This window comes from Sus scrofa, chromosome 1 (genome assembly GCF_000003025.6).
Source record: "Sus scrofa isolate TJ Tabasco breed Duroc chromosome 1, Sscrofa11.1, whole genome shotgun sequence".
Classification (NCBI taxonomy): domain Eukaryota; kingdom Metazoa; phylum Chordata; class Mammalia; order Artiodactyla; family Suidae; genus Sus; species Sus scrofa.
The window spans coordinates 184,719,711-184,737,030 of NC_010443.5; the positions used below are offsets into that span (position 1 = coordinate 184,719,711).

Here is a 17,320-nt window from a genome sequence, read left to right on the forward strand (position 1 = left end):
GAGAGGGCCAACAGGACAGACAAGAAAACCCTCAACTGGATCAACCTGATGGTTAGTGAGAAAGCAAACGAAACTCTTCAGTGGAAGTTTCCAAACCTGGATGATCCCCAGCATCATCTGGGGAAGATAATAAAGTATCACGAGATGGACTGGGAGGCTGGAACTGCGTCCCTGGAACCTGTCTTTTTCTAAAGTTCCTGGATGACTAAGGAACAGCTGGGTGAAAACAACCACCACAAAGACTCCTCAGGGTGTCTGTGCACTACTGCCTGACTCAACATCCACGATCCAGTGCCCTAGGTGTTAATTACCAGGAAAAGGCTGAGTCAGCAAGTCTTGCCCACCAATTAATAGACCCCTAGGTGTTTTCTCCCACCTCAGCTCAGGATGTCTCTGTGAAGTAGGCATTTCTCACTCGCCTCTAACAGACAAGGAAACCAGACTTCCAGGCTCAAGAACCTGCTTCACAGCACTGAACTACTGAACAGCTCAACTGGTCCTGCAGCCACACCAGGTGGTTCCTGATCAGGGGCATGAGCCCACACCTCATCTCTGAGAGAGCACAGGTCTGCCCCCCGCCCAGGGCCACTGCCCTTCACCCTGGCCTCCTCCTCAACTTTGTCCCAGTGTGTACTGTTTGCTGAAGCCGATAAGACTTAAGTTTCATTACCAGGAAAACCCAGAATGAGGCCCAATAAATGAGGTGCTGACATACTTGAAAGACACTTGATCTTTGGAACCTGCGTTTTCCTAGAGTCAAAAGACTCGAGTACCATACCTCACACTAGTCTTTACTTCCTCGATTGGAAAAATGACAGAGGTGAGCTCCAATATGTGAGATCGCCGAAGATTTGCCAGACGCTCATAATGACCTCGTAAGTCAGTGGTTTTTTTTTCTACCAGGTCACCAAGTTTGCGATTGTGCCTCTGAATCTTCTCCTTTTTCTCCTGATGCCGTTGTGCTCGAGTATAAAGTTTCTGATTCTTTTCCTTGGTTTTGAGGAGGCCTTCAGAATCTAAAATGAATAAATCACACCCAACAATTATCTCTAAGGATGGTTCCTGGCTACTATGGACTCCCCACCTCTTCCTGCCCCCAAAGCCTAAATGCTTCCCTGCAGTCTCAACTGAAGGCAAAACCTCAATAAAATTAACTACAAGATGTTCACTAAGTATGGAGACAGAGTTCAGTTCAAGTAGGTATTACACATGGAGCAAAGGGGACCATGACTTAAGTGACTCTGGGTCTCCCTTTGTAATCAACATTAGTGAGCATCACTCAAGACTATCAGGTTTGAGTTTAGTACCTGCCTTTCTCACAGCAGGCTCTGAACAAAAGCCACACTGGGCAGAAAAGAGATCTAAGTTTGAAAAACTTACTGGCTATCTGATTTTCCTTAGAAAACTATTAAGTGTGCCTCAGGCTACATCCAGAGAACCCAGGGATAATCTCATGGCAGGTGATCATGCAGCAGAGAGACCAGGAGTATAGCAAAGTCACAGTGGAGTGCGGCAGCCCCCACAGGGTGGGAGCGCCTCTCATCCACCAGCATTATAAGCACTTCGAGGGGGCAGTCAGAGCCTGGTGACATAACCAAGAAAACAGGTAGACACTTTGTCCTGCTCAATGTATGTCTTTTTTATGAAGCCCTTACAGACCTGCTACAGTTATAGTGTTGTGGCTAAACTTCTCTAAAGTAGCAATAACAGGTTCTAAAATCTCAGACACCCAAGAACACCCATGGGGCTCAAACAAGTTCAAAAACAAGCTCATTATCTTTTCTCTTAACCTATTTTAAGCTAGGTTCCCTCCTTCACAATTACTTTTGACCTGTCCACTTCCTAAATTAATCTTTTGATGGCCCATTCCATGAGCTGTCCTATGGTTCCTTATATCTAGGTCTTTCATTCCCACGTCACAATACTGGTCTCACCCAAACTCTGCCTACCTCCAGTTGGCTCCACCCCACACACCTCCTGCCTCTCACTGGCTCAGTCTTCATAAAGTATAGCCAGTGTCAGCGGTTCTCCACTGCTGATCAAATACCGACGAGACCCCTCAATTCCTGGCCACCACCAGACTGGCACATACCCTATAGTCCCCTTCTGCACATCCTTCCCCCCTCTCAATTACCAGATACCTCAAATCCTTTCCACAAGGTGGAACTACTTAAATAAGCCTTGTCGGGAGTTCCCATTGTGACTCAGCGTTAACGAATCTAACTAGTATCCACGAGGATGAGGGTTTGATCCCTGGTCCTGCTCAGTGGGTTAAGGATCTGGTGTTGCTGCTAACTGTGGTGTAGGTTGGAAGATTAGGCTCACATCTAGCTTTGCTGCAGCTGTGGCATAGGCCGGCAGTTATGGCTCTGATTTGACCCCTAGCCTGGAAACTTCCATATGCCTCAGGTGGGGCCCTAAAAAGCAAAACAAAACAAAAAAAGGCTTGTCATCTCCTAACTGGGATAGAAGCAGTTGATAAATGCCTGTGGACCAAAACCACCCTCCTCAACTGAGGACCAATGAACCTAGTTATCTCATTGCAAGCATAAGGTTTCTTACTTTTTTTCCCCCTCAGATACATCTCTTCACCATTCCTGCTCAATACGAATGTCCTAAAAGTTAAATCTCTGGTTCTATCACACATTTTGCAGTAAGTTCATTCATTTTCATGATCTCTATTGAGCTCTTAACAATGCTCAAACATACCTAACTAGCCATGGCCTGAGCACCTGAACTGTATGGTGGTCAGATTTTTAAAGGACATTTTCCAGTTTATTATCAGGACTCCTCAAGGTAGCAGGAAATCATCAGTCACCCAACCTTCACTAGTGCAGACTCAGAATTTAATTCGCCCTTCTCTCCATGCCATTTCTCCTTGACCATTAAAACATTTGGATGCTGTGCCTATAATCTACACTTGCTTTTCTGGACAAGTAACTGTCTGTATCACAGATCAAATCAACTCTGAGATTTCAAATACAATCCAACTGCTCCTATCTATGCCATATTATTTCATATCATGGGACTTTAAATGAAAAGATTCTGGAGAAATATTTATCAGGCTCTACAGTTTATAATTTATGTCCTTTTCTGGATATATTTGATATTTTGACAACAAAAATCAGATATTTTTTGAAAAGGACAGAGTACTTATTAAGTAGCAATCTCTTAATCTAATCCTAGACTTGAGCTCATGCATAGCTTTCGGAATCCATTAACTCTCTTAAAATTGTTTGCAAAGTTTTATGAGTCTGGTCTAGAGGGTGGCAACCAGACTCTATTTATGTTCTAAAGAGAAGTGGTCCCCCAGGCTCACAGATCATCAGAACAGTGCTACTACTAGAGCATGAGCTATGGATCTGGCCTGTCTGCAAACTTTTACCAGACAAGAGAAGTAAAGAAATATAGATCAAACCCTCCGGGATATGGAGTTTCCCGGCCAGGGATCATATCTGAACCATAGTTGTAACCTAGGCCACAGCTGTGGCAACACCGGATCCTAAACCCGCTATGCTGCCCTGATGCTCCCAAGATGCCAGCGGTCCTGCTGTGCCATAGCGGGAACTCCAGGAACTTTTTTTTTGACATAGCTATTTGACAGTGCCATGATATCCAGGTGTACGATCATTTTTCTAGTAACTACATCATATTTCACAAAAGTATTAGTATCAGTTTACAACACATTGTAAAAGAAAGGGAAAGCAGTCTTTTACTAGAGACAGTTGAAGAACTATTGGCCTCAGTCCCCGTGCATGAGATGTTAACTTCCTAAGTTCAGGGCAGGTCCCAGGGTTCTCTCTCTACATCTTAAAAAAGGTTGCCAGGTGATCCTGATGATTTGCTAGGGATGAAAACCACACTTATGGGGTCCACTAAATTAGAACCGTATCTTTTATTTTCTGCGGTTGCTGCTTCTGTATTTTGGGGTCAGGAACCTATTAAAAAGAGCTGATTGAAGCTTTGAACTTGCTCATCAGGAGTTCCCGTCAGGGCGTAGCAGAAACGAATCCCACTAGGAACCATGAGGTTGAGGGTTCGATCCCTGACCTCTCTCAGTGGGTTAAGGATCCGGTGTTGCCATGAGCTGTGTTGTAGGTTGCAGATGAGGCTCAGATCTGGCATGGCTGTGGCTGCGGTGCAGGCCAGCAGCTGTAGCTCTCTCTGACTCAACCCCTAGCCTGGGAAACTCCATATGCCGCAAGTGTGGCCCTAAAATAAAATAAACTTGCTCATCAGAGAAGTGCACAAGCCCAGTAAATCCAGCAATTGCAGGAGGTTCTCAAATGGCCCATGGCAAATTCCTAACATGACAAACAGGGAGGAGGGGAAAGGGAGTGAACCCATGGCAAGTCATGAGCCCCTGCACAGCTACTGGCCTGGAGCCTGGGCAGAGCACAAGCCATACTCCAGAGTGGCTGCTATAGTCCTGAACACCGCCTCACTGGGGTACCCTGGTTCTCTAGCTTACTAATCCTGTGAAACTTGATGCAAGCACTTTACCAGGACAAGCATTCTCAAAGGCAGCGTTTACACCATTACATCCCACTATAAAATACTTGCTTCTGAAAGCAATAAATGGACAAGAAAGCGAGTCACAAGGTTATGATGGCAACCCATTCTAAACTTTAAACACTGATCTTTAAAAATACAAGGGTTACTTCTAAGGACACAAGAGTTCTAAAAAGACGCTTCTAAATCTGGACAACCATATGTGATAAGGTAGGAAGTACACAAATGTAATGCAAGATCGATACAGATTAAAATATGTGTAATACTCCTTGATGGAGAAAAAGCCAATATTCTGTGCTTCTGGTATGAACTAATAATTACCATACCTGAGTACCAAGAAAAATGCTGAGCTTCCTGTCAGCTAAGTGACATGGGACACATACATTCTTTAACTTTTTTAATTTAGAAAAGTAGCAGTTTATAGAAAGGCAAGCAGTAAAATCTTCCAGGTTGCTGTTGCCTCTCCCCTCCCTTCAGTCTCTCTAGTTTCTTAACCCCACAAGATTCCACATGAGCCCTTTATTAGGGATGATAGAGAGAAGTGAGCAAAATTACTTACTTTTCTTCATTTCTTCATTTCCTTTACATATAGTTTGTTTCAGTTGTTCAATCCTCATCTTGTAGGACATTATTTTCCATCTCTTAAAAAAGGTATGCAATAAATATCACAAATGTTGGTCTCTTATGATTAATTAAGATTATCCATCTGGGACCACTACTTATTTTGAGGTATATCTCAGAAAATGTAAGGAAGAAAAGACCAATATATTTATTATAGCTTTTGTAACTAGTGGATTATAGAAAAGAATAAATGTTATTCTGGTTCAGTGCAGAAACCACAAGAGAGAAGGAGAAATTTACATAGTTCTTTTATGTGTTAATAAGCACAGAGAAAAATGTTGAAGGATATTCCTTTAACTTACCCCATCTAATATATAGCTACTAGTCTCATGTGGCTATCTGAAAGTCAATTAGATTACATAAAATTTAAAAATCCAGCTCCTACTCATACTACCCACATGGCAGGTGGTACACGTCAACACTACGTGTGGCTAATAGTACATAGCCAGCAGTAAAGACAGAGAATATGTGCATCATCAGAGACTTCTATGGATGCCCAGCTCTAAACTCTCAGTGCTGGTAACTGAGGAGACCATCACTGTATCATCTCACTGATATAACAAGCAAATACTACTTGCAAAAAATAAAAACTGCAATAAAACAGAAGCTTTTTTTTTTTTTTTTTTTTTTTTGGTCTTCTTGCCTTTTCTAGGGCCACTCCTGCGGCATATGGAGGTTCCCAAGCTAGGGGTCTAATCAGAGCTGTAGCCACCGGCCTAAGCCAGAGCCACAGCAACGCCAGATCCAAGCTGCATCTGTGACCTACACCACAGCTCAGAGCAACACCGGATCATTAACCCACTGAGCAAGGCCAGGGATCGAACCTGCAACCTCATGGTTCCTAGTCAGATTCGCTAAACACCGCACCTCTACAGGAACTCCTTTTTTTTTTTTTTTTTTTTTTTTAAAGTGTATAACTCATGTAAGACTTCTTGAAAAGCATCAGAAAATATGAAACATGAAACTGCTTTTATACAACTCCAGGATTTTGGTACGGCTTCTCCAAAGAAAATAAGGGATCAGTAAAAATCCGACCTATTAGTTTTAAAAAGACTGATTATCTATTCCATAATGCCTTCATAAATGGGGATAACAGAAAATTTACAGTAACACACAAGTGTTTACCATGTTTAACACTTGTCTAAAGTAGCCTGATGATACAAGATAGAGAGTCAATTATAGGGATGTGTGGTGGTCTAAACGCTCTCTTCTCCAGTGGAGTGAGAGAAACATTTGAGAATAGATTCATGGGAGCTGGTGGATTCAGGAATGAACTCACAATTAGATGTCTTAATATATAAGTTTTTGGTTGAAAAACTTGAAACAGTAGAAGGAATTTAGAAAAACTAGGATGAGATTCTTTGATAATCTTTTCCTATATAACATACTACTTTATATACATAACATTCAGAGCATAAGCAGAATTCACTTATATCATGCTTCAAGTATTAGTTAAAAATTTTGAATGATGCTTATTACTGTGAAAAAATTAAGCATCACAAAAGAAAAGAAAAGTTAGGTTGATTCCTTCCCACTCTTCAGGGGTGATCTCAAAGTTTGATATGTGTCTTTTCAGGGTTTTTTTAAGAGAAAATATATTTAAAACATATGCACGAATAGAATCATACTTTACCCTAGCCCACCTTCTGTTTGATTTTTCATTAAAAAAATATATCTTGGGAGTTCCTGTGTGGCTCAGTCCAGGTCACTGCTGTGGCATGGGTTCAACCCCTGACCCAGGAACTTCCACACGCCATGGAAGTGCCCCCCTCCCCCCAAAAAAACAAACAAAACACCTTGACTATCATTCCATACCTACACATGAAAACTGACCACCTTCTTTTCAATAGCTACGGAGTACCATAATTATCTTATTCTATTTGATGAGTATTTAGATTATTTATATATTAACTTTAGTATCAATGACACACACAATCAACTTCTTTACCCATAAATCTCTACATTCATGTGCATTTTCTAAGAAGGAAAATTGCTGGCTATACCATATGTGCATTAAAAAAAAACCCAACAAATCACCATCAAATTGTCTCCCAAACAATTATGTCAATATACAATCCAATTAACAGTGAATAAAAGTGTAATCAATCAAACCCCTTATTTTCATATGCTATACTTTTTTGCTAGGGTCTTTAACATATAGGACTTTTAAACTTTTATGTAACCTGTCATATTTTCCTTCATGGCTTCTAAAGGTCTGCTCACCTACAGATTAAATAAATAATCTCTCATATTTTCTTTTAATATTTTTTAGTTTATTTTTCACATCTAACCATTAATCCATCTAGAAAGTATGTGTTTACAATAAGAGAGTTTTTTCAGGAGTTCCCATCATGGCTCAGTGGTTAACGAATCCGACTAGGAACCATGAGGTTGCGGGTTTGATCCCTGGCCTTGCTCAGTGGGTTAAGGATCTGGCATTGCTGTGAGCTGTGGCATAGGCTGCAGACACGGCTCGGATCCCAAGTTGCTGTGGCTCTGGTGTAGGACAGTGGCTACAGCTCCAATTAGACCCCTAGCCTGGGAACCTCCATATGCCATGGAAGTGGCCCTAGAAATGGCAAAAAGACCAAAAAAAAAAAAAAAAAAAAAAAAAGTGAGTTTTTTTCAAAAAGGACACCTCACTCTTCTTGTATGTCTATGTCAATACTGGATTTCATAGTTATTCCTTACGGCGGTTCCATTATTAATCGCCAACACCTCATTTTGGTATCTAGGTGAAATATCTGAAAGCCCACACTACAAATATATTCACGGAGGGCTGCCAAAAAACGATCAAAAATAAATTTAAATTCAAAATGATTCTTTAAGGTCTGTCAACTTAAAAACATGTAACCTCAGATATAAAAGGTATTATTTATATACTTCTTAGAGCTTACCAACTGATCTGTTATCCATTTTCCTTCCACAACTTTTAACACTCTGTATGGAGAAGAAGAAAAAGGAAATAAGTCCTTAATAAATTTGCTGAAGCTCAAAAACCCCAAATCAACAACTTTTTAAAATAAGGTCTTAAAAATGGCTGGAAACACCAAAATGTTTTCCAAAGTCCCTGCTCTCTGCGATTTTTTTTCTTGCCTCCTTCCTTCTGCGATTTTTTTTTTCTTTTCAGTGCCACACTTGCCACATGTGGAAGTTCCCAGGCAAGGGAACAACCACAGCAACTCCAGATCCGAGCCTCATCTGTGACCTACACCACAACTGGTGGCAACCACTTAACCCACTGAGTAAGGCCAGGGATCGAACCCTTGTCCTCATGGATACTAGTCAAGTTTGTTACAGCTGAGCCACAATCGGAAATCCAAACATAATTCTCAACCTTTTTTTTTTTTTTTTTTGGTCTTTTTAGGGCTGCATCTGCAGCATATGGAGGTTCCTAGGCTAGGGGTCGAATTGGCCTCTTGCACTTTTAATACAACTTAGGGCTTTCTGTAAATGCTCACAATAAACTTCCCTAAAGCCATAGCCTTTGTCCTCCATTATAATCAATAAATTCTGAGTTCCCATCGTGGTGCAGTGGTTAACGAATCCGACTAGGAACCATGAGGTTGTGGTTCGGCCCCTGCCCCTGCTCAGTGGGTTAACGATCCAGTGTTGCCGTGAGCTGTGGTGTATGTCGCAGACGCAGCTTGGATCCCACACTGCTGTGGCTCTGGCATAGGCCGGTGGCTACAGCTCTAATTCAGCCCGTAGCCTGGGAACCTCCATATGCCTCAGGAGTGGCCCTAGAAAAGACAAAAAGACAAAAATAAATAAATAAATTCCATCAGTCATAATTAATTAATAAATGATAGTTACTAGAGAATTCATGATCCAAAATGCTGCTGTCTATTTCTCTCAAAATGGCACAAGCCGGCTCTGATAAACATTTATTTTAGGAGTGAAGTGTTCTACGGAAAATAAAGTTTCTGCGACAGAGTAAGTTCAAGAAATGACGGAGTTAAATAAATCCAAGCCAGTATCTCCAAATCTAGGCATCTCCAAAGACTTCGTCTGCTTATACCTGTGTTAATCAGACTTGGGGTGTGCTGGAGAATAGTGGTTAGTCAGTTTGGGACACGAGGCTCTGCAAGAGAATTCTCAAATCCAGAGGATGAGATTCAGCAGGGATGCTTGTTAATACTCAGATTCCTGGGCCTCCCTTTAAACCTACTGAATCCTAACATCAGGATAGGATTTCAAGAATCTGCATTTTTTTACCATTACGCAAGTTAATGAATTCTTATGTAGATGATCTGCAGATCACACTTTGTAAAATCTTAACATAGAAGAATGAAGCAATAATGTCCTACAAGCGCCACCACCAATAATTCAGGTCTAATAAGCCTTCTGTCTTGGAGCCATTTACTACACATCAATTAACAGGGCCGGGGGGGGGGGGGGGCTGATTCATCCATCCAGTCACTGCCTGTTGTGAATCAGGCACCAGGTCTGATCCCAGTGTTTTCTAGAAACTTAATCTCTCCTATTTTGCTTCTCCCAGATTCAATGCTTTTCACACTTTAAAACTGTATCCTAGGAGTTCCCGTCGTGGCGCAGTGGTTAACGAATCCGACTAGGAACCATGAGGTTGCGGGTTCGGTCCCTGCCCTTGCTCAGTGGGTTAACGATCCCGTGTTGCCGTGAGCTGTGGTGTAGGTTGCAGACGTGGCTCGGATCCCGTGTTGCTGTGGCTCTGGCGTAGGCCGGTGGCTACAGCTCCGATTAGACCCCTAGCCTGGGAACCTCCATATGCCGCGGGAGCGGCCCAAGAAATAGCAACAACAACAAAAGACAAAAGACAAAAAACAAACAAACAAACAAACAAACAAAAAACTGTATCCTAAACTTAGTATAGTAAATTCACAATCCATATATCTGCACACCATAGCACAGAATTACACCATGTGGTGACTAGATAACCTCCACGAATTAAAAAGCAAAACGAAAACTCACTCTTTTTGAAATTCTTCTTGCTTGCTCTTAAGTTGGCTTAACCTTTCCTTCTTGTCTATAAACCTGTAAGAAAAAAAATTCAATGTTCATTTTTTTTTCTGTTGAATGAAATTATGCAATTCCTGAGAGCCAATCTTTTCTGCAGACTCATCCAGAAATGTCACTGTTTGAACATATCTTCTCAATGCGATGCACACAGCTTACCATTTGGTTATTTAAAACTAAGTTCGAATTCTCAGCTTTAAAACTCTTTCATGGGTTTATAAAATGTCTATAGGTTTTTTCCACCCCTAGGTTAAATGGTCTTTCAAAACAAGCAAATCAGAGCATGAAAGTGGATCTGCATTCAAGGAAACTGAGACTTCCATTATAAAAATAATTTTAATTATTAAGCTTAATTTAACCTTGCTCTCAACTATAAACTGGTCCCTTATAATTCTTAAAGAACATTTTTTTTCTAATTTTATTGCTAGATATTATGGGCTAGAAAGTTACTTAATAAAAATTATCAAAAAGGAATAACACTTTGCAGTTCACTTTCGCTGTTTGTCATATTTCTACCCTTATCCTTATTTTCTTCCCAGTACCTTATTTGGGATTTAGTTTGCTTTTTTAATTTTTTGCAGTTTAAGGCAGAAACTTAGATCAGCGACTTTAGGTCTCTCCCTTTTTAATATAACCATATAAAGTTATAAATTTCCCCCAAAGTATTGCTTACGCTAAACCCTAAAAATTTTAATATGGTGTATGTTATCATTTAATTGAAATTTCTAATTTTTCATAAAATTTCCTCTTTGACCCATATTGTTCAAATTCCAGACATGTGGGATTTTTTGGGTAACTTACTATTGTTTTCTATTTCAACTCTGATATTGTCACAGAACATACTCTATGAGATTTCAACCACTGATGTGAGGCTCTCTTGACAACCCTACATATGATAGGCCTTGGTGTAAGTTCCACTTGAAAGGTTGTGTATTCTACAGCTGCTCGGTACAGGGTTCTATCAAATGTCAACCACCTGACAGTGGCTAGCAGTGATACTCAGATCTTCTAGACCTGTGCTGGGCAGTTAGGTAGCCATCAAGCACGCGAGGCTACTGAGGACCTACAGTGTGGCTTGTTGCTTAACAAGAATTTGGGTAAAAAAAAAAAAAATCTATGACTAACATCATGCAACTGATGTAGAATGGAAAATTGCTCATGATTTTCAAAGAAACAGAGGTAATGCCACATTCTATGGAGTAGCATGGTATGGAGTCCAAGATTAGGCTTTTGGCTATCTCCTTAATTCCTAGCCTAAATGAAAACAATTTAACAGAACCATAACAGTCCTAAAAATCTCTTCCTTAAAATGATCCAGACATCTAACGCTAACATGCTATTTCTATCATCCAACATCTGAAGCATACCCAGATATCTTCTTCTAAATGGAAAGGATAGAATGGTCTAATTATGACCCTACCATTTTAAACTTCAGTCACTGGGGAAATCCCTTTGTGGCTCAGCAGTTAATGAGTCCAACTGGGATCTCCAAGGATGCCGGTTCGATTCCTAGCCTTAGTCAGTGGGTTAAGGATCCAGCATTGCCATGAGTTCTAATGTAGGTCACAGATGCAGCTTGGATCTGGTGTAGCTGTGGCACAGGCCAGCAGCTGTAGCTCCAACTTGACCCCTAGCCTGGGAACTTCCAAGTGCCACAAGTGTGGCCCTGGAAGAAAAAAAAAGTCACCAAAAATGTACAACATGTATTAAACTAGAGAGCAAATCAGGCAATATAATATGTGACAGAATTGTACACTTATGTGACAAAATTAAAATTAAATGAAAAAGTCAATTTCTCAGTTGCATTACCCACATTTCAAGAGCCACATATGTCTGGGGGCTACCTTACTGGACAGCACAGACACAGAACATCACTGCACAAAGCTCTATTGCATAGCACTGCAATAGCCAGTGATGCAGTAACCACATCAAACAGTGTTAGGAAAACTGAGAAACCAATGTGGGATGTAGACAAATTCACAGATTCACCAGTTTATCAGGCAGCAACTTCTAACACAGCATCTTACACAATACTAAGAAATCGAATCATACATTCTTCTGCAACTGGCTGCATCCTGGACATGTTACTTAACTGTTACATGTTTCCATTTCCTTGTATCCAAAATGAGAAATGTGGTATTTACCTCTACCTCACTGAGGCAATGTCATGATTCATGCTCTAAGAACCTGAAGGAGCTGACAAACTCACAAGACTCATCCAACTGTGCAAACAAAGGGTGGCATGGAGAATAAAATCCTGCTTTAGAGGCTAAAAAAGTTCCTTTTAGATCTGTTGTAAAAATGTCACTTTGCATTCAAATAAATTTGGATAGCACTGTCCAGCTTTATATCAAGCTGGTTAGTTCTCTTGGGCCTTGGATTTTAAAAAATAAAATAAAATAAAACAATAACAAACTTAAAATATAGTTTAAGATGACTGGAAAATGACTGGAGAAAACCAAACAGAAGATAACAATCCCTACTGTATCAGACACTTCATGATTAATACTATTCTTCATGGAGGAAATTAAAAATACTTGGTGTTAGCAAAGCTAAAGAGCAGATGAATATAAAGAATGTATCTGGTCAGCATGTCAACTGCTCATCAGCACACTCATCCATTCTCCATCCAAGGACTCACGGAGATTTAAAAAAAAGAAGGGGGGAAGCATATTTTATACAACATGTTTTCAAGCTGGGTTGATCACATGATATGTTTTGCATCTTTTTTGATGTCAGAACATACAGACCTATTTCATTCTTTAGTAGGTACACAGAATTTCACTGAATGGATGTCATATAATTTATTTATAGAAACTCCTATTGATTGCCATCACTTCCAATTTTTCACTATTATCAGTAATGTTAGAAAATGAGGATCCTGGTGCCCAAGTCTTTACAAGCTTTTAGGTTTTCCTATGAGAAATTCCTACAGATAAAATAAATTGTTGGGTCAAATATTTACATGCAAACAGATGGCAGGTATCTCTAAATTTCCTCTGAATCATTTCGTAATATTTACAACCTTTAACAACCTGTTTTCTTACTCTCTCCCTCAACAGTGCAGTTTGGTATTTGCTAACCTGACTGGCCTCCTACTCCTTCCCCTCAAAGATAGTTCACAATTCATTTATTTGCCCTTCTTCATTTCACTGTGAGAAATGTGAACACTGTTTCTTATCTTACTGGTACTTTTCTTTTGTTATTCCCATATGTCCTTTGTTCATTTTTTCTAGTTTTTTGGTTTTTAAAATTTTTTTTGTCTTCTAGGGCTGCACTCATGGCATATGGAGGTTCCCAGGCTAGGGGTTGCTGGCCTACACCACAGCCACAGCAACGGGGGATCTGAGCCGTTTCTGTGACCTATATCACAGCTCACGGCAACACCATATCCTGAACCCACTGAACGAGGCCAGGGATCAAACCCACATCCTCTTGGGTACCAGTCAGGTTCATTAACCACTGAGTCACAATGGGAAATCCTTAAAGGGTTACTTACTAGAGAAATAATCCATTTCCCTGTCCTACATCTTCAAATTATTCTTATGCCTAGTAACTAATTTTGTTTCTGCTCTACAAATTTTCCAAAACCTTACGCAATTTTTTTTTTTTTTTGTCTTTTGTTGTTGTTGTTGTTGTTGCTATTTCTTGGGCCGCTCCTGCGGCATGTGGAGATTCCCAGGCTAGGGGTTGAATCGGAGCTGTAGCCACCGGCCTACGCCAGAGCCACAGCAACGAGGGATCCGAGCCGCGTCTGCAACCTACACCACAGCTCACGGCAACGCCGGATCGTCAACCCACTGAGCAAGGGCAGGGACCGAACCCGCAACCTCATGGTTCCTAGTCAGATTCGTTAACCACTGCGCCACGACGGGAACTCCGCAATTTTGTTGTTTAATGGCTGTGTAGTTTTGTTTTGTTTTCTGAAAGGAATGTGCCAGTGAATGTGTACCATGTACCATGGCTTTATACTATTTCTTACAGTTTTTCTTTCCTAATTTAAAAATGCCTCCTACATTATTTACCAATTCCTCCAGACTTATGTTTGCTTTTTACTCCTAAAAAAGTACTGCCTTAAATCAACTTTAAATAGTCCTCCAGTAATAGAGACTGATGAGAAAGAGGAGTGGTTGGTCACACACCCCATCTCAGGCTTGAAGGCAGCTCTCCGGGGTCCCACCTGCCCAGGCTGCAACTTGAGGATGAGTTAGAGTCAGCCATGTGAAGCCGAGGCAGGCATTAGAGGCAGAGGACATTCTGCTGTTTCACAAGGGAAGAATTGCCCTGCCCCAAAGAATTTCAACACACTGGTGAGACAGCAGGGATGGGAGTGTGCTGCTGCTGGGGATCAGGTAAGAGCATGAGCTGCATCGCTTCATGCTGTACCCCTGCCAGAGACCTGCATGGGCGAGCGAGCCATCGGCTCTCACCACAGGTGAGACTAGTCACATCAATCTGCCCCACATGCACATAAGGGATCCTACCAGTAATTTTTAAAAAAAATCTTTTTAGGGCCACACCTGTGGGAAATAGATGTTCCCAGGCTAGGAGTCCAACTGGAGCTACAGCTGCCAGCCTACACCACAGCCACAGCAACTTGGGATCTGAGCTGTGTCTGTGATTTACACCACAGCTCATGGCAATGCCAGATCCTTAACCCACTGAGTGAGGCCAGGGGTTGAACCTGCATCCTCATGGATACTAGTTGGGTTCATTTCCGCTAAGCCACGAAGAGAACCCTTGGTAATTCTGGGCCAGGTGATAATCAACACCGTCATCACACCCACAACTCACTGAGCGCTGAGTCCCAAGCGTTAATACCTTTCATAAACCTAATCTGTGCATTTGCCTTCCCAGTCCTCTCCCTTGTCCTAGTAGTTTAGCTTTACTTTGGGCCTAGGGTTATGGTAGTAGAATAGTCCAAGAAACACTACTAACGTATTTCAAGAAAGGCAAAAAAAAAAAACCCAATGAAGAGCCCACAAAAATAACCTTTTCAAATATGCAACTGAGGGCCTTAAAAAAAAAGTGTTAAACCTTTTGAATCAGTTATGCAGTTCAATGAAAAGATCAGAGAGGAGGAAGGTTTATGTTTGAAGGAGCCAAGTGTGAAAACAATCATAAGAGCAAAACCTGGAAACTTTAGTGTCCAAGGGGAGAATGATTATCAAGTCACCTTATTGCCAGGAAGGACACTGCTCCCCCTTTGAGGATCATATCCACTATAAATAAAAACATACACAATCCCCTAAAAGTGTCTAAAGTCCTGAGGCCTCTTGACACAGATTATCTATAGGTTCCTTAAGTCAAGGGGGGTGGGGGGAGAAGTGAGCACCCAACAATTTTTAGGTCAGTGGTGGGGAACTTTCCCCATCTGATGTGGATACAGGTTTGGTAAAGAGTTCATGATTCTGGCTGTAGCAATAAGGCAGCAAGGCTTCTGGGGTAAGAGAGAACACAGATGCACCTAAGGAAGAGCACAGCAATCATCTTTATTTGAGAGGAAATGGTTAAGGAACTGAGTATTTCTTGAACTAGGATACTAACACAGCAAGAATTACTAGCCACCAAATTTTCTTCCCTTAAATTCTTCAGTCATTCAAATGCATGATGTTCACAACAAATGCAAAATGAAAACACAGTCCTTATCTGATGGTTCTTCTATGTTAGAATATTTGGAGCGTGAGAAAATACACAGCTGATCCTTGAACAATGTGGGTTTGAACTGTGTGGGTCCACCTATACGCAGATATTTTTCAACAGTAAATACTACAGTATTTAGCTGAATCCACAGATGAGGAAGAATAGTCAATATGGTGGGCTGACTATAAATTATAGGCGAATTAACCCCTGCTGTTCAAGGGTCAACTGTAATAAAAACTTACTCCACTAGGAGGAATGAAGGTTAAGTCATTAACAGGAACAAGAAACAAAGCATTGTTTAGTTTTCTCACCTATAAAATGGGAATAATGATTACCCTACTTGGTTATATGGATTAAACAAGATAAACGTGAGTGAAAGCATTAGACACAGGCACTCAGCACATGATATAGGCTAGTTTCCCTTCATTGCAATGAGTGATTTAGCACTGAATATTACTAATGTGTTAAACTGAATATATTTCAGATCTGGAAGTAAATTTAAGAATTAGCATAGCCCAGTACTAAGTAAGGCACAACCACCTGAGTTTCCTCATTTTAAACACAGGTTAATAACTCATGGCTTTGTGGTAGAGAAAAAATGAGATAATAAATGTGAAATCCTATTATAAATTCTAAAAGGTGCATATAATGCTAAGAGTGGCCAGTGATATGAACTGAAAGCAAAAGTTGAGTGCCTGTTGTGGTGCAGTGGAAACGACTCTGACTAGTCAGTATCTGTGAGGATGAGGGTTTGATCCCTGGCCTCACTTAGTGGGTCAGGGATCCAGTGTTGCCGTGAGCTGTGGTGTAGGTAAAAGACATGGCTTGGATCCTGCATTGCTGTGGCTGTGGTGTAGGGCAGCAGCTAGCTCCAATTTGACCCCTAGCCTGTGAACCTCCATACACCACAGGTGAGGCCCTAAAAAGCAAAAAAAAAAAAAAAAAAAAAAAAAAAAGGAAGAAAGAAAAAGAAAACAAAAGTTGTATTTTCTTAGCAGATCCACATATACTGGTGTAAACACAATTAATAAGCTGCATGGGATGGGAATTGTGACCATTCCAAAAGACATAACCAAAGAACAGTCAGGGTGATAGACTCTTGTCCTAAAGATGGGGAACCAGCTACCCATACAGCTTTTGCTCTGCTGAGTGGGGTACATAAATGTGGGTCTAGAAGTGAATTTTCATGACAAGAGTTTTTTTTTTTTTTTTTGGTCTTCTTCGGGTTGCACCCGTGGCATATGGAGGTTCCTAGGCTAGGGGTCAAATTGGAGCTGTAGCTGCTGGCCCACACCACAGCCACGCCAGATTCAAGCCGAATCTGCGACCTACACCAGAGTTCACGGCAATGCCAGATCCTTAACCCACTGAGCGAGGCCAGGGATAGAACCTGTGTCCTCACAGATACTAGTCAAATTCATTTGTGCTGAGCCATGATGGGAAATGCAAGAAGAGATTTTTATACAGTGAGTGACAACCAAAAAGACACTAGAGGAAGAACAGAAATGTCTAAAGGATAGGTTTTTGGATGCTGGCTGTGTCTTGC

General features: G+C 41.1%; 1 protein-coding gene across 1 annotated transcript in view; it reads right to left on the reverse strand.

Annotated features, from left to right (window-relative positions):
• ATG14 (autophagy related 14) overlaps positions 1-17,320 on the reverse strand; it is a 42,733-nt gene that overhangs the window by 18,691 nt on the left and 6,722 nt on the right. Inside the window, exons 2-5 of the mRNA XM_001924990.5 lie at positions 10,087-10,149; positions 8,031-8,073; positions 5,072-5,153; positions 779-1,016 (exon numbers count right to left, since the gene is read on the reverse strand). Of these exons, the coding sequence (XP_001925025.3) occupies positions 779-1,016; positions 5,072-5,153; positions 8,031-8,073; positions 10,087-10,149 (426 nt within the window). The remainder of the gene's footprint in view (positions 1-778; positions 1,017-5,071; positions 5,154-8,030; positions 8,074-10,086; positions 10,150-17,320) is intronic.